This window comes from Anser anser, assembly GCF_964211835.1.
Source record: "Anser anser genome assembly, chromosome: 15".
In the NCBI taxonomy this organism is placed as follows: domain Eukaryota; kingdom Metazoa; phylum Chordata; class Aves; order Anseriformes; family Anatidae; genus Anser; species Anser anser.
In genome coordinates this window covers 13,562,810-13,584,288 of record NC_139736.1, presented here as the reverse complement: position 1 = coordinate 13,584,288, position 21,479 = coordinate 13,562,810, and the positions used below count along the sequence as shown (strand labels likewise).

General features: G+C 48.8%; 2 protein-coding genes across 8 annotated transcripts in view; both read right to left on the bottom strand.

Moving 5' to 3' along the window:
* Positions 1-133: 133 nt before the first annotated feature.
* Positions 134-4,399, bottom strand: LOC310881982 (uncharacterized protein). 2 transcript variants are annotated; one of them, XM_083800033.1, is made up of 2 exons: positions 3,652-4,399; positions 134-3,574 (listed from the first exon to the last, which is right to left on the bottom strand). In XM_083800033.1, the coding sequence occupies exon 2, from the start codon at positions 784-786 to the stop codon at positions 205-207; it is 582 nt and encodes a 193-aa protein (XP_083656159.1). In that variant the 5' UTR covers positions 787-3,574; positions 3,652-4,399; the 3' UTR covers positions 134-204. The 2 variants fall into 2 exon arrangements, with proteins under 2 accessions (XP_083656159.1, XP_083656160.1); XM_083800034.1 differs by having other exon boundaries at positions 134-2,919.
* Positions 4,400-10,173: 5,774 nt separating this feature from the next.
* LOC310881976 (TBC1 domain family member 24-like) overlaps positions 10,174-21,479 on the bottom strand; it is a 29,891-nt gene continuing 18,585 nt past the window's right edge. For all 6 annotated transcript variants that reach the window (XM_083800006.1, XM_083800003.1, XM_083800008.1 and 3 more), the window contains 5 exons: positions 20,847-21,005; positions 19,827-19,890; positions 16,913-17,008; positions 16,253-16,487; positions 10,174-14,898 (listed from right to left, as the gene is read on the bottom strand). In XM_083800006.1, coding sequence (XP_083656132.1) covers positions 14,744-14,898; positions 16,253-16,487; positions 16,913-17,008; positions 19,827-19,890; positions 20,847-21,005 — 709 coding nt within the window. In that variant the 3' untranslated portion in view covers positions 10,174-14,743. The remainder of the gene's footprint in view (positions 14,899-16,252; positions 16,488-16,912; positions 17,009-19,826; positions 19,891-20,846; positions 21,006-21,479) is intronic.

The window sequence follows — 21,479 nt, the reverse complement described above, 5'->3', positions numbered from 1 at the left end:
GCCCCCGCCCGGCCGCTACCACGCGGGCAGCGCCCGGGGGCGCCCCGCTGCCACTTCCCCCCCCCGCGCTCCCGCGGCGGGGCCCAGCCCCGGGAACGGGCGGGGGGCGGTTCCGCCGCCGCGTCCCTCGCAGGTGCCGGGGGCTTTGCGGCCGCCGCTGGGCGCCGCCCTTCCCTTTCCCCCCCCTCCGTCCGCGGCGGTGGTTCAGTCCCAGCGTGAGTCAGCGCTCATTAGCATAGGGGGCGGGGCGTGAGGGAGACCCCGCCCCTGGCCGCGGGAGCGCGCGTGCGTGCGCGGCGCGCGCGTCCCCGAGGCTGCGTGGGCGCGCGGCGCGGCCCCGGGCGCTGGGCGCTGCTGTGGCCGCGAGGCGGGCGGGGGGCGGCGGGGGCGCCCTGCCGTGGGGCAGGGCAGGAGGCCCCGTGCCGGCCCCTGACAGGATTTAGCGCGCAGCCCGCGTGCCACGGGGGCTGCCAAAAGGGAGAGGTCGGGGCTGTGTGGTGGCACCTGGGGACAGGGTCCTGAACCGCAGCGCGGGTGCTGCAGGCCCCGTGTGTGCTCCTCCTCCACCGCCACCACCGCCACCACCACCATCATCATCACCATCACCATCATCACCGTCACCACCACCACCACCATCACCACCACCACCACCACCACCATCAGCATCACCATCACCATCATCACCGTCACCACCACCACCACCATCACCACCACCACCACCGCCACCACCACCATCAGCATCACCATCACCATCATCACCGTCACCACCACCACCACCATCATCATCACCAGCACCAACACTGCTGCTCCTGCAGCACCGCACCCCGGGAGCCGTAGTTCATCAGCCAGGGCGGCGGTTGTTACCACTAACGAGGATCTCCAGCAGTCACTGTGGGGGGCAGTGGGGTGCCCAGAGCTGCCGCCCTGGAAGCAGGACACCGAGAACCAAAGATTTTACCTAAATCCCCAGGGGAGGGGCAGGAGGAAGGTGTGTGAGCTCCCCTCGCAGAGCAGAGGAATGGGACGTGGCCCTCCTGCCTCTCCTTTCCTCCCTCCCCTTCCACGCTCCCCATTTGTGGCTCAGGTAACGTCTCTGGGTTTCGGTTCTCCAGCACTAAACGTCTAATAAATTTGTAGATTTTTTATTTTCTATTTTTTTTTTTTGCCAAAAAGAGACGGTTCATCGAAAGGATATTTTTTACATTCTTACCAATGCCTTTTCCAAAACATTTCAATTTTCACAGCACCCCATATTCATTCAGCCCAGCTGTCCCCTGCTCGTCCCTGGGATGCTGGAGCCAACCAGGCAGAGGCGAGAAACGTCCGGGGCAGGGCTGATGCGGCTGCCCCCGCGTCCGGCCGCGAGCTGTGCCCAGGCTCTGGGAACGGCAGCGTCAGCCCCTTCCCTCCCGCCCGGCCTGCGGGGTCACGGGAGCCTCAGGTCACGGTGCGACGGTGGCGGGACGCAGGAGGCTCTGCCCAGCGCCACTGGGGGGGTGCTGAAGGGATGCTGTTAAGCCCTTCCTGTGCTACTGCTCCTCAAAAGCACCTAACTTCCACTGCCGCCAGCGTCCTGCTGCTCAGCTGGGTCTCCCCAGCCCTGCGCTCTGAGTTCGGGCTGGGTTAGCCCAGCGTTGGGCGAGCCGTGCTGCAGGCACGCTGTGGGGCAGGGATGGGAAGGGCTCTCCCGGACCGCAGCGGGTTTGCTGGAGGCTGGATCCATGCTGGGAGGAAGAGACCAGAGCAACGGAGGGATGGATGGAAAATTGGGTGCTGAACTGCAGCGTTAGGGCAATGCCCAGCCCAAATCAGCCGTGACTCTGCGCACCTCGGTGACGTGGTGTGGCTGCAGGCTACATGGAGGGGAGGCACTGGCTGCCCAGCCCTCCTGAGGCAGCACCCGATCTGGTGCTAACATCCTAAAAATGCTCCCGGCTTGCCAGGAGCCCCCAGCTCAGCTCACACCGGCCTGGCCAGGGCTGGGGACAGGCCCCAAGGGGCCACGGAGCTGAGCCAGTGCCAGCAGCAAGGGAAGAGCGGGGCTGGTGGCGGACCCATCACCCTCGGCCATAGCAGCGAACGCTCACTGGGAATGGGGCAAACCCAGCCACGGCGTTCCCTGATTCAGCGTCTCCCGTGGTGTCTCACCGAAATCTCACCAAAATCACATGGTGGAGTCACGGGGCTGGGGGCTGGTGCTCCTGCGGGCTCGTCCTCGGCTCTTCCCTGCGCCCCATGTCCCTGAGGGCACAACTCCCCTTTCTACCAGGGTTCTATCAGGGCTGGGGCAGTTTGCACATCGGGATTCCCTCCCTCTACTTGGGGCTTAATGAGCTGATTTCCATCCTGCTTTCTTGCCCTGCTAAAAACTGTTTTCTCTCTTTTCCGTATCATTATTTTTTTTTTTTTTTGCTTCCCCGTGGGTGAATGCAGGTGGGAAATCACCGTTGTTTCTCCCGTCTCTTCAGCCCCCGGGGGTGGTGTGGCGAGTCGCTGCTTTCTCCGCGCTCCTTTTGCTGCCGTGCCCCCACCGCTGCAGGCTCTGAGCTCCACCAAACGCCTCCGTCTCCCCGGCGAGGTGCCGGCAGCGGGGTCAGGTCAGGACTGCCCCCAGGAACCACTGCAGGAGGCTGGAGAAAACGCAGCTCAGCCCCGCGTTGCCGCAGCTGGTGGTGGAAGCTGCACGGCACACCTTGTGCCGCTCGGCTGGGCAATCGCCGGTTCTGTCCGATGCAGCGCAGATGGCTCATTTTACCCTCCAAAACCCCTCCTAGGAGGCACAGGTATTCCCGCTGCCCAGCTCTGCCCTGCAGTCCCACCTGGCCGCCGAGCCGCTGGGCAAAGGATGCGCGCGCCTGCTGGCTGCCCGGCCACCTTCCCAGCTGTGTCCTCGCCTGCTTGGAGCGCCCAAACAAAATGCTGCAAGGGAGCCAAGTTAAACAGCCCTCGGTTATCGCTTTGTTAAGCAAAGAGAAACTGAAAGAGAGAAGTGTTTTCCTTTGGTTTTGTTATTTCTCTTTTGGCCCAGTATTTCCTTTTTTTTTTTTGCTTTGCTGAAGGAGCCACCGCCAGCGCCCGAGGCTGTGAGGGTTCGCTCCCAGCAGCTCCGGACCCGACGGCTTTTCTGACAGCAGCCGCTGGGTCTGCTGAGGGGACACGGGACCGTGCCAAAGCTTGGAGGAGGGGGATTTGGGAATTGGAGGGGGCAAGTGTCTTTTTTTGTTGTTTGTTTGAAGAGTTCTGCTTTCTGGGTTTCACATCTTGCTCCCAGGCAGTTCCTGTCCTCCAGCACCCCGTGCAGAGCGCCGTCAGGGTGCTGGGAGGACGGTTCGCTAACCGCAGGGACGAGCTGCAGCTGCCTGTCTCAGCTGCTCAGAGCAGCACCCCCGTGCCCATGGAGCTGCTCCAGAAGGCACGGGAGGAGGAGCGCTTCCAATGCCCGCGGTCCCACTTCTGCCTGGGCTGGGGTCTCCTCTGCCAGCGCCCATCAGCCACGCGGGACACGAGCAGCCAGGGGCACCTCAAGCTCGGACGTGGCAGAGTCCGGCTGCGGCCAGGACTGGTGGTGGGAGCCCTCAAGGGAGAAACGCCCAAGAAATAACGTTTGGTAGAAATTACCCTGTGCCAAGGGGATCTGCAGGATGTGCTCACCTCGCCAATGCCACCAAAGCAATGGCTCTGGCTCCGGCTAACGCCAGGGTTTCCAAAACCCAGCCCTCTGCTGCAGCCCAGGATGTTTCAGCGTGGGTCCAGCAGGCACAGCTTGCCTTAGAGCTGTAGGGAGTTATCAGATTTGGGCTCTTTGCTCAGGGAGGAAAAGCATCGCTGCATTCACCGCTGCCATTTCAAGAAGACACAGCTGATAGCAAAGTTCAGGAAATGTGGATGAAAAGGGCAAAGCCACTTGTGGATGACAAAAGATCACACGGGGATATCTGTCCAGAAAAGGGGAAGAGTTAGAGGAGACTCAGTGGAAATACGGGACGTGCATGGAAACCCTCACTTCCTCCTTGTACTCCCCTTTTTATCCCCTAAGCGCAGTGCAGAAATTAAAGGGCAGCATATGTGGAGCATTAAAAGCAGCTGATTTTGTGCAGCAATACTGTTAACGTTTGAAATAGATGTGCGGGGCTTCAGGTGCATTGGGGTTTATGAAATGGGAACAAACCCAGCTTTGTGACTCCTTTGTCTCTTCTGGCAGAGGGAGGGAAATGCCCCCGACGGGAGGCAGCCAGGGAGCAGCGCCTGCGGTGCCACGGGGCAGGCCGGAGCCCCCCAAACACCCGCCAGGCGAGCAGCTCAGCACCGCGGGCGAGGGCGCTGGTGCTGGTATCGGCCTGCAAGGGCTTCGCCAGGAGCCTGGCGCCGCTCTGAGCTCGTCCTCTCAGCCCCGGGCGGGAGAGGGCACCCAGCAGCGCGAGGGGCTGCCCTTCGAGCCGAGCCCCTTGGCTAAGGTCAGCCCTGGAAAGCTGCAGTCACCCCTCGACTGCTCGGAGGCAAAGCTGAGTTTGGTTCCTCCTCCAGCCTCCCCCTGGCACTCGGCCCTCCCGCTGCACCCCTCGCACACAGCTGGATCGGAGCAGGGGAAGGGGCACAGAGGCAAGGGGAGGTTTCTTCCACAGGGAGATTTTCCGTTTCTTCCCCAGCGAGCTTTTTTCCCCTCAGCTGACACAGCCAGGCTCACATGGGCAGGTCAGGAATAGCTCCCCAGCTCAGAGTGCCTCCGTGTGAATCAGCCACGCTCACTGATGCAGACGCCAGGCACACGCACGATTTCTCAGTCCCAGGGATGCGCCTGTCCTCCTGGCAAGCAGCCCTCCCCTCCCCACGTCCGCAGGAGAGCTGCCACGCAGAGAGAGAACCTGGAGAGGCCCCAGCGCCAGCAGAGCCCACGCAGACCAGGCAGGGTCCCGCAGCCCCGGGGAGGGACGAGGCTGTGGCCCCACCTCGGGCTGGGACGAAGCCTGGGGAGCCCCTGCCCAGACACGGCGGGCACAGGGGTGCTGCGACTGCAGGGGGACAGGCGGTGCTGTGGCAGCGCCCGCTCTGCCTGGGCCACGTCTGCAGCAGCGGTGCCCGGACCATCAGAATTTCCTGTTTCTCCGGGGCGGTGATCGCTCATCCCATGCCTTTCAGCAGCCCCGGCAAGTGCCAAGATTTCACATCCCTGCGCTCCTCCTGAAGATCTCAGGCCTGGCCAGCTCTGCACGGCCAGCCTGGAGGCGCCCGGATGCTGGGAAGGACAAGGGCCTTGTGCAGCAAGCTCCCAGGTTCCTTTAACCTTTGCGAGTCCTTTTGGCTAGCAGGATGCAGATTAAACATTAAGCCCTTACACACATCCTTTGCCTGAAAAAAACACAAAACAGTGTAAGGGCAGGAACAAGAACTGGCTGGTGCCGATGCTGCTGAGAACAGACCCATGTCTTGTGTACTAGGAAACACAGATCCAGCCCCTGCAAGCAGGTTCTGGCTGCACCAGAGAGGAATGGCAGCAGAAGTCATGAGACACAATTCAGGCCAAAGGAACTTGTTTACATTGACTTACATGCCGAGCCCCTGCCCTTCCTTTTTCCTTTGGGCTGTCCCAGATGTTCTTCTTTCTTCACATATAGCTCCTTAGGGCAGCCCAGGAGTGGGAGCAGGCACTGGCTGGAGGCCCCCACGGACAGGACGTAGGCTTGGGTTACTCCCTACTGCCACCAGCCAAAGGAGCGGAACAGCTCCCTTCCCAAACACAGGCTGGCAACCAGGAGAAAATGTCTAGTTTGAGCAGCTCCAAAACTGTTGGAGTACTAAATGTGAGCATGGCAACCATCATGGGAGGAGAGGGGCTTTGCCTCTTCTTTGGAAACCTCCCATACTTGCCCATACCAACCCCCCCCGGCTGCGTCGAACTCGTGTTCATCAAATTTCCTCTGCTAGCCAGTTATTCCCCCTGTGGTTTCTACTTCTGCAATTTCTGTACACAATCACATTGCTCATTAGCAAAGGAAGCTGTCCCAAGAAGACTCACACGCTCAAAACCACTGAGAATTATAACCTAGCAGAGTCCTACAGTGCTTGAAGGTAAACTGCTGCTTCTGGAGTCAACAATTCCTGAATGGGGAACTAACCCAGGTGCACACCCCTGACCCCATGGTGCAAGCGAAGCTCCTTGAAGGACGCTTTTCCTTTATGTACCCCAGAGGAGCAGAAGATCACAGTGCTACTTAGGAGCCCTGACTGATTACCCAGCAACTTAAGAGAAAGCAAAACATAGCAGACTGGCTATGGCAGCTGGTGGAAAAAAAAAAAAAGGCAGATCCTTCAAAGCACAGTGTAAGTCAGTGAGTATTTCTGTCACCCTGGAATGGCTAAGTCAGTTTTCCTCTGGTTTTGCCTGAAGGCAGCTAACTGGCGAGCTCTGTGCTACCCAGCCAGGGCTGCACCATGCTGTGGCCGTTCGCCTGGGCCATGGGAAAAGCTCAGCGGTGCTCTGGCTGTGGGGAGAGCAGGGAAGCCCGGAGTGCCCTCCTCCAGCGTCCCCCAAGGGCTGTGTCTGCATACCCCAGTGAGGGCAGGCAGCAGCTGCTGGTGCCGCACCGCTTGCGCGGAGCACGTGGAAGAGCTCTGGGTGCTGGGGGGAGAGGAGGGGCTGTGCAGACACCCCCAACCCTGCCTCCATGGCCATCAGCTGCCTGCCACAGCTCCGGGCGCTGGGACATCGTGTCTCTGCGAGACCCCCCCAGCTCCCAACCTTGTGCTGCCTGGGCAGGCAGGAACTGCCCCCGTGCTGCCAAGGACCGTCCCCACGGAGCGCACACAGTGCAGCACGCAGGAGCTCAAGGGACAAAACACTGGGCTGGACGTATGCTCCTACACAGCCCAGCAAACAGCTGCCAGACGACAAACGCTGGAAGTTTTAGCCCTAAATCTCCCTTCAGGAAGGCTGGACTAGCTGTTGCTCTGCAAGATTCATAGTGAGCAACCAAACTCAGCTGGTGGTCTTTGTTGGGCTTGAATCAGAGCCCCAGCAAGAGAAGTCCACTAAAACACAGTATGCTCAGCCCCCTGCGGAAGACAAGCTTGGTACAGCAGCCCACACACACCGGTTCTGTAAAGGAACTGACCGCCTAGGGTAGTCTTTACAGCACAGCAAGGAGCTTCCCAATGTGAGGGGGCAGAAGTGGGTCTTCACATTAACCCAGAGGCCTTGAAGGAAGCAGGATTTCACAGCGTGAAGAGAAGCACTCTGCGCCCCAGCCACCACCAGCAAGACAGCACCAGTCATGGCCAGCTCGCTCTGCCGAGCGGTGGAGCCCACGCTGGTGCTACTTGGTCTGGGACAAGCATAGGTCAAAAATTTAGACTTCTGTTTATGGCACAGAGAAGGACTCCTGCAGGCGGGGAGGATGAGGCATGGTTGTTGGCACACTGGATTTGCACTCTGCCACAGAGTTTTTCCAAGCTGGCTCCTTACACCTTGCAGCCGTGAGAGATCGGAAGGGCTGCAAGACCAGGCAGAAAATCAGTCAATGGCAGATGGAGGGCACAGCCACTGACTTTGGGAGGAAAACTCAACCATAAAAAGGAGGTGAATCACCAAGCAAACAGAGAACTGGAGCTGAGTCAGCAATAGGGAGGCATGCATCCAGGTTGTGACAGCGTGGACAGTCCCGAAGCCTTATCTACATTTGCACAAGAGAAACAAAACAGAGGCCGAATTCTCTCCAACATCGCCCAGCTGAAGTCCACGTTCAGTTTCACTGATCAGCCCATTGCACGGTCTGAAAACAGAGTCAGAAGCAGCTTAAGACAGCAGACCATGGCCAAGTGGCCAGATCACTCCCAGCTACTCACGCAGAGGAAGTGCAACCAAAAGCAGCGCTTGGGGAGGGCGGCAGCAAGGCAGGGATGGAAATACCCAGCAGGGTGCTTTAAAAAGTATGAAAGCTTTCACGTTCACTCTTTGCCAGAAGTGCTCTTGTGCCATCAGCTGGCTGCAAAATATCTCCCAAGGAAGCAGATACCTGTGCCATGATTACAGTACACGTAGTGTGTACAAAATCCAGAAGAAAGGCAGAGCTGGCAGGCATCGCGCTCTTCTCACAAGGCAGCACCACTGCAAGACAGAGGACAGCCTTCGTTTTCCAGGAGGAAAGGCTCCTCCAACTTCGGGATGCAAACTACCGTTCCTGTGAGATACCACCCACAACTTCCACACCGTCGAGCCCTCCAGGTATGATAAAGAGCTCCCACCATCTGATGCATCAAGCATTTAATTCCCCTTTCAGGTGCAAGGCTGCATAGGTTAAAGTAGCTGCGAAGTTTAAACCACGAGCCCACATCGCTCAGCTCTAAGTTCCCTCAGTTGCACTTTCCTTCTACTGAGCACTTTTGGTATGAAGCCTAAGGTCTATAATGGAGTTGTAAAAATTGTGATTTACAGTATTTAATGCTAAGCTCACTTTTGGAAATCACGTTTATCTGGAGAAAACCTGCCTCACACCCATTTGCCCTGCTCCTGCGTCTTTTTTTTTTTTTAAAAAAAAAGACTCCTGTAATCTCCATTTACTAAATTCTGGGACTTCTGGCATGTAAAATTAGTTGTATATAACGCAGGGAGAAGGAACCAGTTTTTCCTACGTGATGAGTCGAAGGGGAACCTCTAGTGGCCACAGGCTTTCTTTGCAACAAACCACCGACACTGCAGCGCAGAGAGCAGGCGTGAACAACCCAAATTGTTTCTGCAAGCTCAGCAAGCCCTCCTTTCCACATTGCATCACCTCAGAGCACAGCTTTGCTCTTGGGGACCTCCTCTGCTACTCTATGTGGGTGTTTCCATGTTCTCTTTTTTTTTTTTTTTTTCCTTTTTAACCCCTACCTGACAAGTGATTTCACTTAAAACCCCAGCCTTTTAGGGTAATTTCACTTGAAGTTCAAACAGCTTTTTTCCCCTGCAGGGAGTTTGCAAAGACACTTTGCTCATAAAATACCTTGACATCCTCCAACTCTACCAATAAGTTGCTGGAGTTCCCACAAGTCTTAACGATTAAGGCACTGCTGAAGACCTGGCTTAGAGCAACAGGAAAATTTGTTTAAACCAGCACTCCTAACTAGAAGCACTTCTTTCAACCATGTCAAAAAGCAACTGCTCTGTTATCAGGGACACCGGGAGGGAAGAGATCCAGGTTAAAACCAAGCCATCAAGGGAAAAATACTGGTTTTAAACAAGCAATTCCCTGATCAAGCTGCCTGCCTGCTGCTAAGTCACCTCTATGCTGTCACCAGGAAGGTGCAGCCTCCAGAGAGAGCACGGCAGACCTAGATGCTGCGGGACTGTAGTTAAGTCAATGACACTGTTCACATGCAGAGGATGGAGCCGTGCTGGTGGTGAAGTAAGAAATAGATGCTAAAGGGTTAACTGTAGAACTGTGGCAGATCTAGAGAAGTCACCCAATGCTGATTTTGCAAGTTTTAGCTAACACAGATGGATATTGTAAATCAACCACAAGGACAGGACTGAGGTAGGGAATATCAACGGGACGACCCTAAAAGGTAAGGGAAGACCTCCTGCACACAGATGATAGAACCAACAAAAACTGGCTTGGACTGCTGAAGTCTGTAAATGAGAGGAAAGGTCAGAAGTTTAGCAGTGAGGAAGACTTCTGGCCTTCATCAAAAGACCACCAGAGTATGCTGGATGACAACCCGAGGACTCTACCTACGTTAATGATTCTTCTGATACCTAATGAATATGCAAGAAATTTAGGGGGAAGTGAAATGAGTATGTATATATCCCATCAATATAAGCACCCTGGTAGTAACCCTTGGTGCGCAAGCTAGGAGGAGCGATCCCCCTTGCACCCAGCGCTGCAATAAACATACCTGCGTTATAACTCTCCTCGAGTTGCAAAGTTGGTTTCTGTGCGTTATGGGTTGGCCTGAGTCAGCTGCTGGTGAGCAGAAGACACCTCTAAACTGCATTTTTACACAAGCTGGGCTGGGACACACCACACCCTTCAGCCTCAGCCAAGGAAAGGCTGCTCATTTCAGAATTTGCCAACCTAAGTTTTTCCCCAGTCAGTCCGGCACCCGATCTTGTTGCAAGCATTGTGAAAGCTCCAAAGCCAGTCAGAAACCGCATATTCACTGCGCCACGCTTCATCACTGTGAAGAGTTCACACGAGAGAATACACGCTCAAAGGTTTATTTCTCAGTTTTACCATATTGCTTGCTCTGAGGTCTACAACAAGGAAAAATCCACAGACAGCTCTGCTGAAGAACAAAGTCAGTAGCTTCCACAGTCAAACACCTTTTAATACAATGCAAGATTCTTCACAGTAACAAAACCAGCATCAATGCAGGGCAGCAATTCCAACAACCGGGGTGGAAAGCAGTTCAGCAGCACACCCACTCATCCGAAGCAAAAAGGTCACACCAAAGAACACACACATTCGTCTCAGCTATGAGGAGTTCCGCACAACACTCAGGACAACGGCAGGGCTGGCAGAAAGGCATCCCAGGTGAAGAGTGGGGCGCCTGAGACTCGGATCTAACGGTCAGACTCCGGGGGTCAGCAGCAGCAGCTCAGCTCCTCCAGCGCCACAGCTGCAGGTGAGCTCTTGGTCCTCACTCGCCGTGGCATCGGCATCACGACGGTGACTGCGCCGTCAGCAGAGGAAGCTCACTGCCCCGCAGAAATGAGGCCACAGTTCAAAGGAGAAGGTGCAGAACTTCAGAGCACACAAACAGGAGCTGATTGATATGTGCCCCCCCCTCCATGACTAAACGCAGATCTCTGTGGGCATTACGGTTCAGCTCCTCAAAGATCAGTACTGCTTGCCCCTCCAACTATTATTGTTTTCAGTTACCTCAACCCAGAGGAATCCGAGTTTTTTTCCCCCTTCCCTCTCCCCTTAACATACTTCATCAGAAAAGTTAGTGTATCGAAGTGTAGGAACAACAGCTTCAAGGTCTCAAGAGGAAGGCTGTCCCGTCTGTCTAGCACCTGGAAACAGTTCCTGTGGCCTGGCAACAGCTTAAATGCCACTTAGAAATAAATGCAAGTTTCTAATGTCAGGAGTTTCTAGTCTTTTCTGCCTTCCTGAGAATACCATAAAGCAAGAACAGCTTCTCAGGAAAGCAAACTGCTCTTGCAGAACTGTGGTAGCTGACGCACAGCGTTCGGCTCTCCAGCTTCACACTGAACAGTTTATCAAGTGACACTAGTGCTTGGCTGCCAACAGGACTACAGACACGAGGGAGGGCGCTCCAACAGTCAGTTGTAACGCGATCAAAACACTCTGCAGCTGGGGGACCTTCGGACAGTTTTAACCTTGTGATAAGGTGCCCACTGCTCCCATTTTCTTCAAGAGCAGTTTGTTTGCAGTCCACCCCTAGAGTTTTGCATAGAACATAACAAACCGTTGGCTTAATTACCTGACTTTGACATACACTCGGTCAGCAACAACCATTAACTACACGGAAGGAAAAAAGCCTCTTCACTACTGGTAAGTCAAGTCCCAATGCTATTCCTCTAAGATGTCTCACAAACAATGAAAAGCACACACGAGGATTTGCACTTGAAAAGAAACATTCATTTTTACTGGACCAAAGGAATGGGTGAAGATGACACAGCTTTGTATAATTCCTCTTGCTAGATTATTGCAGCCTCTTGTTTATTTACGTTATTCAAATTCAGAGCAATACAGTAGTGTTCCGGGATGTCTGCAAGAGGAGGTGGCTACAAGGACTAAAGAAGCACACACTGCAGCAATGGTTTAAGATTGGTAAGAATATCACTGGGCAGCAGAAGGAGGATCACCTGGCACCCCATCTACCTGTCTGAAACGGCATCTACACTCTGATGTGGTTTGCAAACTCGTACAAGTCACAGTTCAAATTGTTCTGTGGGCAGTGTGTGCTCCAAGCACACCTCCCCTAACTGCTGATGCACAGACAGAGCAGCTGTTAAGACACTGCCAACCACTGAGTCCTGCCACCCAATGCAATGTGCTGTTTTAAGAATGAAGAAAAGAACTACCTTTAGTCCCATGCGAAAGATTGGTTGGTCATCCAGATAAGCTACCTAAAAGGGGGCTTCTGTGATCCTTCACCAGAGGGACCAGAAGCTGTTCTCACTTGATATAAGGGAATCTGGGCTGAGTCCTAGAACTGACTTATGAAAAGGACTCGAGACTCAGATGTCTGAATCTCACTGATTTTTAGCATCAGTCCCTGAATTCTCACACTAATATGCTATGACAAATTTCTGACCCACTACGAGTAATTTCTGATTTCAAACACCCAAATATCAGTGCACTAAGAACAGACCAGGGAAAGGAACAGAGTGTCACTTAAGACATGGTACAGTACTCGGGTTTTACTGACATAGTTGCATCCAGCAAGAACGGAGAGAGAAAAGTCACATCACCACCACCAGCTGCAGGAGAGATTTTGCACATAAAAGCTATTCATTTGGAGTGTAATACTGAAGTCACACAAATCCTGCCAAAACGCAGCTCTAGGGAATTTCCAAAAACTTGACAAGTTGAAAATTAATGCTATTATTTTCTTGCAAGGGCACTTCACAGGCAAGCTGAAAAGAGAGTTGATACGGACAAAGCTAACAAATCCCACCTACACTCAAGACATCCTACTGAACATGGTACATTTTCCAAGTGTTTTATTTTGTCAGAGGAACTTTGTGGGATATTATTGAGTGCAACATGATACTGCCAGCTTTGAAAAAAAAGTAATAAGGCAGCATCAGCCAATGTTTGTAAAAAGCCAGAAGTTCAAGCCCCTTCCCATCAATATCTATAAGTAATACTGATTACATCAACCCTTCCAGTTCAACCAAGCTTACAGTAAACCCATGAAAAGAGCAAGCAGTACGTGAATCAACAGCCGGGCAAAACTCACTGAGTGCTAAGTGGGAAAGAGGACCCGTGCTTACTCTCAAACAGTAAGAAATAATCTAATAGCAGGTATACTCAGTGCAAAAGATGTCGTAAATTTGTATATGCAATCTAGTATTTCAAGGGGTTATTTTGAAAAAATTCGAAATGGCACCATAAGAAGGAACTCACATTTTTGCCAAGTTTGTTCACTGACTTTGCAAGTGGCAACAATCTACCAAGACACATACTTCACTGCTGACATGATAAACAAGCCAACATCAACCTGACTGACCTGTGACCTCTGAATATTAACATGATTCTGATCAGCCCAGCTGGGATTTTACCACTAAAAATTTTAAGTTTTTCCCTTTATGAACTTCAAGATTAAGTAGTAACAACATTTTCCCTACTCCAATAGAGTTTTTTAGATTGAACAGCTGAAAAAAAAACTCACTTCCTCTTTTCCCTTCATTTCAGCCATAGTAGTAAATCACCTTACTAGTGAATCTCTCGCTGAAGTTTTGAGAACACTCTGTGGCACGCTCTGGACTATCCACTGATATTTATGTGCTTGTGCTTCATGTGGGAGAGGCTCTGCAGTACATACAGGCAGTTTTAGATAAAGACAGCCAGCAGTTGCCTCCAGAGATCACAGAGCATGAGGTGTGCTTGCAGAACAGAACTGCACGCTTGAATTCTCAGGAATAAGCAAAAGCTTCTTTGCATCAACCACACTTGACCCAACCACAGATGGCAAAAGAACATTACCTTGTTCAGAGTCTCATCACATGGAAGACTCAAGATGTGGAAAAACAGTGTCACCTAGAGTTCTCCTGGGAAACTCGTTCACTCCCAGAACAACGTTACATAGAAGATTCCCCTCCCACATTCCTCCATTTAACTTCAGGAGAGCGCGTTAACCTTCTGTACACTGATGTTTAATTCCCCAAACATTTAGTGATATCAGCACAATTATTCTCAGATTTAAAGCTTCATTTCAGCTTCCACAAAAGACAAAGAAATGGAAGTGTCTAAGCACTGCACATAATCTTAGGCTTTCAGCTGCCTGAAACACAAGTCAGACTGAAATTATTATACTGATATGGAATAGAAATGTAAACAAGAATCAAGTCTCTGAGATATGATTGTCCTGTCTGGATGCCTTCTTCAGAGGCAGCCTCCTCAAACAGATGCAACTGGAATGTATCAAGGGCTCAGGTACAAGGAGGAAGCTAACTAGCAATCACAGTGATGAAAGTCCTTAATTCTCAAAGGAACTTTCTCATGAAATGGTACTGATAATAGCTCATGATTTGTCTGCACAATGTCTGTTTACAGCAGGGCAATGATTTTATGAACTTTTGTCATGCCTTTATGAACTTTTTTATGCCTTTTGTCAAATCTGAGGTCTCCAATATTCCTGTGAAAGGACGTTTCAGATTACTGGCTCAAGCCAGATACTTGTTCCAGTGGCACACAGCTCTACAGTACACCTTAGGCAGCTCAGTGTCTCCGAGGAATTGCATTGAACAGCAAAATTGTCCTGCGATATTGATTTGTATACATTTAAGATGGTTTGAAATCATTCCATTTTCACTTTTACCTAATATCAACACCTGAATCCAGCCAGATCTGATATCTAGAGGTAATGAGCTAAGGAGTTAATCAGGTACATCACTTCACTTTAACTTGCCTTAAATAAAAGTAAACAACTAAGCCCTGCATTCAAGTGCACTGCTTAGTAATTATTAAGGAACACTGTGCCCACAGGTAATTACGTTCTAACTAGGCTCCTGCATTAGAATTTTCCCTGGAAATCCTAAGACAACTGAAAAACTCTCTGAATAATGATAGTCATGTCAGCCATTCATGGTGTCCCTGAAGCCCCACACCTCCAAGACAGAGATCTGGAAGCTTTCAGAACACAATGGTTGATTATTGAAAGTATTGCAGTGGCTGGTTCTTCCATGGTTCAGGTCTGCATCAAGATAAAGAGCCTGGCCATCACCACCTCCTGTGAAGAGACAAGGACGAATTTAAAGCTGTCTTTGCATTTCTTAGGATGTGAAACTGCTATACAAGAAAACAACTTAAGTATTGGAAGCTTTAAATGGTATTTACTTGCTATTTTCAGGTACAACAGCTATGATCAAATGCATAGCTTTTAAATGACAATATCAGAAGTGTTTTGGTTTTTTTAAGTTCATGCAATTCAGTAAGAACAAGAATACCGACTCAACTGCCTGCCTTTACGACTTGTTTTTCATTGCTGGAGAATCGTGAAAGCTATCAACTGCATATTTTCTCTCAGTGAAGAAAAACTGCAGAAACTTAGCAATCAAAAACAAAGCTGGGAGGAGAACAAGATCCATAAGCAACAGCATTGGCTTAGCATTCTTAATCATTAGAAAACACATCAAAGTGAACAGGATTTTGATTATCCGTGGATCTATGTCAATATTCACAGAGCTTATAGTCAAGAGATGTAGTAAAGTGAAACAGATTTAAACAGAAATGTGTTAGGAAAACAAAAAGAAGGATTTCCCTACTGCTTATAGGCCAACCGTGTAAGAATAGTTACAGAAGCCATCTGAAGAATCAAAAGGGTAGAAAGCCTTGTCTACACCTGGAATTGTGTACAACTTTCATTTTTATGTATCTACTGCCCAAGGTTGTGTTTCTCTTATTACTACCTATAGTGAACAGTAAAGATCTCAATTATCTGTGATACATCAATATAAGTGATTTCCAATTCAGTTACAAATGCACTCAAGTTTTCACTAGCCTAGCTGATGCTTAAGCAGTCCAGCTTGCGGTTGATTTGAGCACACGTTGCTAAGTGGGAAATTGGCAGACATTTTATGGTACAGAAGAAATCACTGAACTAGTTGCTGTCTCAACAAGCGTCAAGTGAAGCTTTTTGGGAAAAGAAAAACTACAGCTGTACCTGTTGCTTGTAAACTCCCTTAAGCAATAACCTTACTAAGCAGGTTTTTGCCAAAGTCAGCAGCATCACAGATACAATAAAGTTCCAGCAGAATGAACATGTTTTATACTTTACCTTGTGATTCAAAAGCCTCAGTATAAACTAAGATCCTCTTCAAGAACTATTTCTCATCACTAGGCAGGATGAAGGTATGGCTGTGCTTAAAACTATGACTTGCTATCAAAGATCTTATTCTAAAATGCACAGCGTTTAAGTTTTGCCATGGGAAGTTTGGTTGGGTAATGACATCAGGTTTTGGCCACTTTTCTCTCTAACTGTAGCAATACTGAAATGCATATATGGTAAACACAGGTGACCCTCTCACCTAAAGCTGATAGGAAGAACTGGTCGGATATATGCTCAAGTTTTCATACTGACTTACCTATAATGATGCATTCACTGCTGCCAGCCATGAACATGGAGGCTGTTTTGGAAGGCAAGTTGAAGTGCCGAGCTGATAAGAAAGGAGAAAGGCGATCTGATGGGTCTGATGGAAGGCTACGGGACGAAAGGGTGCTGGAAGCTGGTGAGACGTGATTTTCTGGTTCAGAACCACTTGTGGCCAGTTCTGGGTGTTTTATGATTACCCACTCATAGCGTTCTACTTCTGGTTGTAGCTGTTTAGGTGAGGAGAAAAGCAAAACTTTAAATTAGTGAACACTCACAATGCTGAAAGTTCTGCAGAGAAAACAACATTCAAGCCCCTTAGAGTCTACCTGCACCAAAGATTGGACCAAACTGTGTGTTAGGTCAGATGTTATTTTTCTTTATGCCTTTGCCTTTTAGGTGATTGAAGAAATGATGCAGTAGTTCCCATGTTACCTTAATATATCTTGTTAGAAAATACTCTGTGCATGGGGAAATAAAAGTCTTACCACAAAATCAAGAAGTAAAACTTTCTCCACTCAACATTAAGAGCTCGGTCGACTTAGAAACTAGCAGGGCATAAAATCCAGCCCCTTCAGTTGGAAGGAAAGCATGAGTTACTTATACCAGTACAGCGTTTTGCCATACTGCTGTGTAGCAACAAAATTTTACTCACCCTAAATACAAAGCACTCCCCAGTTCCAAAGAAACTCAGCTTGTTCCCGCCTCGTCTCCGCTCGCTCCAGTCAGTTGACAGATAAGCACCGCAGACCTAGCACAAACAGCAAGGGCAGGAGGTTTTCCATTGAAGAAGCGCGTTAAACCAACTGACACCAACGTTTCAGAGTCCAGAACTGAAGGTTCTATTTAGTTGAATTTTCAAACTTTCTGGAACAGTGGATTAAGACAGCACAAGTACTTATATATAGATTTAAAATGCTTTAATCTACAGAGTACCCTTCAAATACCAAGTGTTTCATGAATTATTTTACATCTCATAGGCCTTAAAGGAAAAGTGTTCTAACATAATACCAGCTACCAAAACACAAATCACTCCAGACTTGTAAATCCTGATTTCTGCTTCATTTTGGCACCCGAAGCAACAGTATCACCACAAGTTACAGTATGAGTAATTCTGGCTGAATTTTTTTTTGCTGGCAAATAGTAGTCTTGGGCTCTCTCTCTCCATTTCAAACTGCAGGTTAAAATCAGTCTAGTTAGGTCAATTCTAAACTAGCTCAGATATTTAAAGCAGCCTATTCGAACAGCATGGGGCTTGCTAGCTTCTGATTAAGAAAAACAGCCCTACGTGGCTGAGTTCTTCTGTGGACTCCCTTGTTCACACTGGAAGAATTTCTCACTACCAGAAACAAACATCACTGCCAAGTGCAGGCAGACCAAACAATGAATCTCTAAGAATAAGATGAAAGCAATACTGCATGTTTTCAGAACTACGGTTAAACAGAATCATTTCAAGGTACACTTGCTGTTTAGCTTCCATCAGCATTACAAACAGAACTCCTACGACGGAAGTACTGAAGAGTAATTCTGTTATATAGATAAAAGCACATGCATGAAGTAAACAAAAAGCCTAGAATGCTGTTTGATCTGCTATGATGGAATGCATGAGAGCCAGCAAAAACAGAAGACTAGTTTTCCTCTTTCCAAAATGCAAAGAAACATTGGAATAAAAAGAAACGTGTCACTTGGCAAAAGCAAACATGCAAAAAAAAATCCCCACCAAAACAAGACCTACCACTTTTCTCCTTTTTTTGTTTGGACTGTGTGTGTGGTTTTTTTTTTTTTTTTGGAGTAAGAAACTAACTGTACTATGAGAACAGCATCACTTAAAGCTAGACTTTGTAACGTACTCCAAGACAAGAAGCAAAATAACGCCTTATGTACTTTCCTTCTTCCCTTTAGATAGAATGGGCATCATATAAGCCATTGGCATGTCAGTAAGTCTGGGACTGCCAGAAACAGCGTACAGAACTACAAAATAACCTGTCGCATGAGGTAGATGTGAAAAAGAGTAGAACGGGAGATTTTTAATGGGCAGTCATCCTGCAGGAACATAAGCAGAAATATAAGCCTCCATACTATATTAATAGCTTGACATTATACACAGAACATTTAGAAGTCTAGCACAGTAGATCAGAGAACAGACATTCATTACACAAGGTACTTGAGTGTGGTCACTAAGGTTCTGTGAAGCTTGTTTTATGCATTTTTTTTTTTTTTTTTACTTTTTTATTTTTTAAAGCATGAGATAAAGCTAATGCTTTTGTTTTCACATTATGTTTTCAGGAAGTTTGCTGACAACACAAAGCTTGGAGGAGTGGCTGAGAGAATTGGGCCTGTTTAGCCCAGAAAAGAGAAGACTGAGGGGAGACCTCATTAATATATATTAATATCTGAGAGGAGGGTGTCGAGAGGATGGAGCCAGTCTCTTTTCAGTTGTGCCCAGCAAGACGACGAGAAGCAATGGGCACAAACTGAAGCACAGGTAATTCCAGCTGAATATGGGGGGCACTTCTTTACTGGGAGGGTGAGAGAGCACTGGGACAGGTTGCCCAGAGAGGTTGTGCAGTCTCCTTCTCTGGAGATATTCAAAACCCGCCTGGATGTGATCCTGCACAAGGTGCTCTAGGTGATCCTGCTCGGCATTGGGGATGGACTGGAGGTCCCTTCAGAGGTCCCTTCCCACCTTGGCCATTCTGTGATTATGTAGAATCCAGAATAGAACCCCAGAATAGAATCATCGAATGGCTGGGGTTGGAAGGGACCTTAAAGATCACCTAACTCCAACCCCCCTGCCCTGGGCAGGGATGCCACCCACTGGATCAGGTTGGCCACGGCCCCATCCAGCCTGGCCTCGAACACCTCCAGGGATGGGGCATCCACAACTTCTCTTGGCAACCTGTGCCAGTGCCTCACTACCCTTACAGTGGAGAACTTCCTCCTAACTTTTAGTCTAAATCTATCCTCTTTTAGTTTAAGACCATTCCTCCTTGTCCTATCATTATCTACCTGAGTAAAGAGTCCTTCTCCATCCTTTTTATAAGAGCCCTTTAAGTATTGAAAGGCCGCAGTGAGGTCTCCCCGAAGCCTTCTCTTCTCCAGGCTGAACATGCCCAGCTCTCTCAGCCTTTCTCCATAGGAGAGGTGCTCCAGCTCTCTAATCATCTTAGTCTGGTATTATTCATAGCATTTAAATTCTGCTACTTTCTCTCCTCATATCCTGAAGAAAATGAATATATCCTCTCTGAACCATGAGTTCAACACACCTCCACAGCCTCTCTTTCAGATTCTGTAATTGAGTCTGTTTGACATCTCAGTGAGTTACCATAGTACATCATCCCACATTACTTAGAATAACTGACCGAGACCTAGGGTACAAGACTTAACCAAGGATTTATAGTCCCATAATCAACAAGTCGAAAAAATTAAAGCATGCACTGTTTAAAAACAAACAAAAAGGAATTCCATGTCCCTTGCCTCTCCATTTCATTATGGACTGTTCTGTGTTGCAATAACCTTGCACAATTGACTAAAACCTAATTTCATCAGTTGTCTTTTACCTCACTCACCTCCTTTGCTGTGGTCTTGATGAGAAGAAGAGTTGGTTCATGTCCCTCACTATGAGAATAGAACCTGAAGTGCAGAGCACAAAAAAAAATAAGCGCTCAACTACCATTATCAGCTGCAGTTCATTTCCACTTTAACAATACACACCACCTCCTCCTCCAACTGATGGCCTGGCAAAAAGAGGTATCTGAATTCCTTCAAGTGCTTTCCACAGTCCATTGCAAATAACAGTTGAATGCAAACATTATCAAGCAGCTCTTCTCTACCTAGCTCTCTGTAGAGCTGTTCATGCCTCTGCAGAACAACTATCTGGCTACCTATCACAACAGCAGCATTTTATACTATTTTATGTTAGGCAACAGAAAGTAAGTTGTGTTCTGAGGACTGATGGCTGTAATACAAGAGCCTTCTGTTTTCACAGCAAATAATTATGATGCATGCTCTTTGCTTGCTTTTACTTTTCCTCATGGACACATAGGGCTAGGTCAGCACCCCACCTTGGTATCTCAGTTTGAGATATTGTCATGATTACGAGCTCTATGATCATAGTCTTGTGTGTCAAATGCAAGCAAAACTCATGTCTATTTTACCTCACTTTAATAATAACAAACAGATTAAACGGAAACTGTAGAGGAACCTCCAGTTTCCAATTCCTTTATTTCCCTCTGGACAAGCATATTCAAACAGATCCATCAAAAACATCTACAGAGCAGCCACCGAGTTAAACAATTCATAACCAGTAGGGAATGAACCAGTCTCAGCACAGTATATTCTCAACTGATGTATGTTTGACTTTTCCAGTTGGTTAAGGACAGTTTAAAATGTCTCTCCACATTCTGGCAAATGAAATATCCTGGTCAAATGCTGAAGCCGACGGGAATTTGTTACATTTACATTCCATCACATACTATTTTTTAGATCAAATTCTGTTGAGACATGGCTCGTACGTCAATCCAGTGAACAGTTCATTGGTTGCTCTTTTTTGCTCTACAGTAGAGAGGTGCAGGGAAAGTTAAAATTACCTGCTCAGACTACAGCCATGTTCCAAGGTGGTGAAGAGCAAGAGGGGCTGGCAAAGTGCAAAGCGCTCTGGGATCCATGACCAGATATCTCGCATCTCTTTCACACTGACGATTTCAGACTTGAAGTTCTCAGCATGGACTGCCAAGTGCACGTTCTGTCTGAGAAATACAATATAAAATATTGAGAAACAATACTTTAATAAAACCAACAGTTTCTGATTACCGGATGGCAACAAGCAAAGAGCTGAACACCTAAAGACCCTAGCAGATATGCCACTGTCCAAAGCTCCAGCCCATGGGACCAGAAGGCCATGACATAGTGAAGAACATAAACTACAGCAGCTTAATATAATCCTTGAGAACTAGTGATCTGGTTTTACTGGAATACTTTGAGCAATACTTCTGCGTGGCTGTTGTTGCCTGCATCTGTATATATAAAGGACATGACGGTGAGCCAGCTAGCTTGACCATGACCTTAAATAGAACAAATTACTTCTGCTATTTAACTGATCTCTACACTTAAATACTAGCACCAAAATACCTATAGCCAGGATCTGAAATAAACATGTAGTGCTTATTTTCCCTCTGAGGTGCTGCCTGGATTGTGTAATCAGGGAATTCCTAAGACCCTCA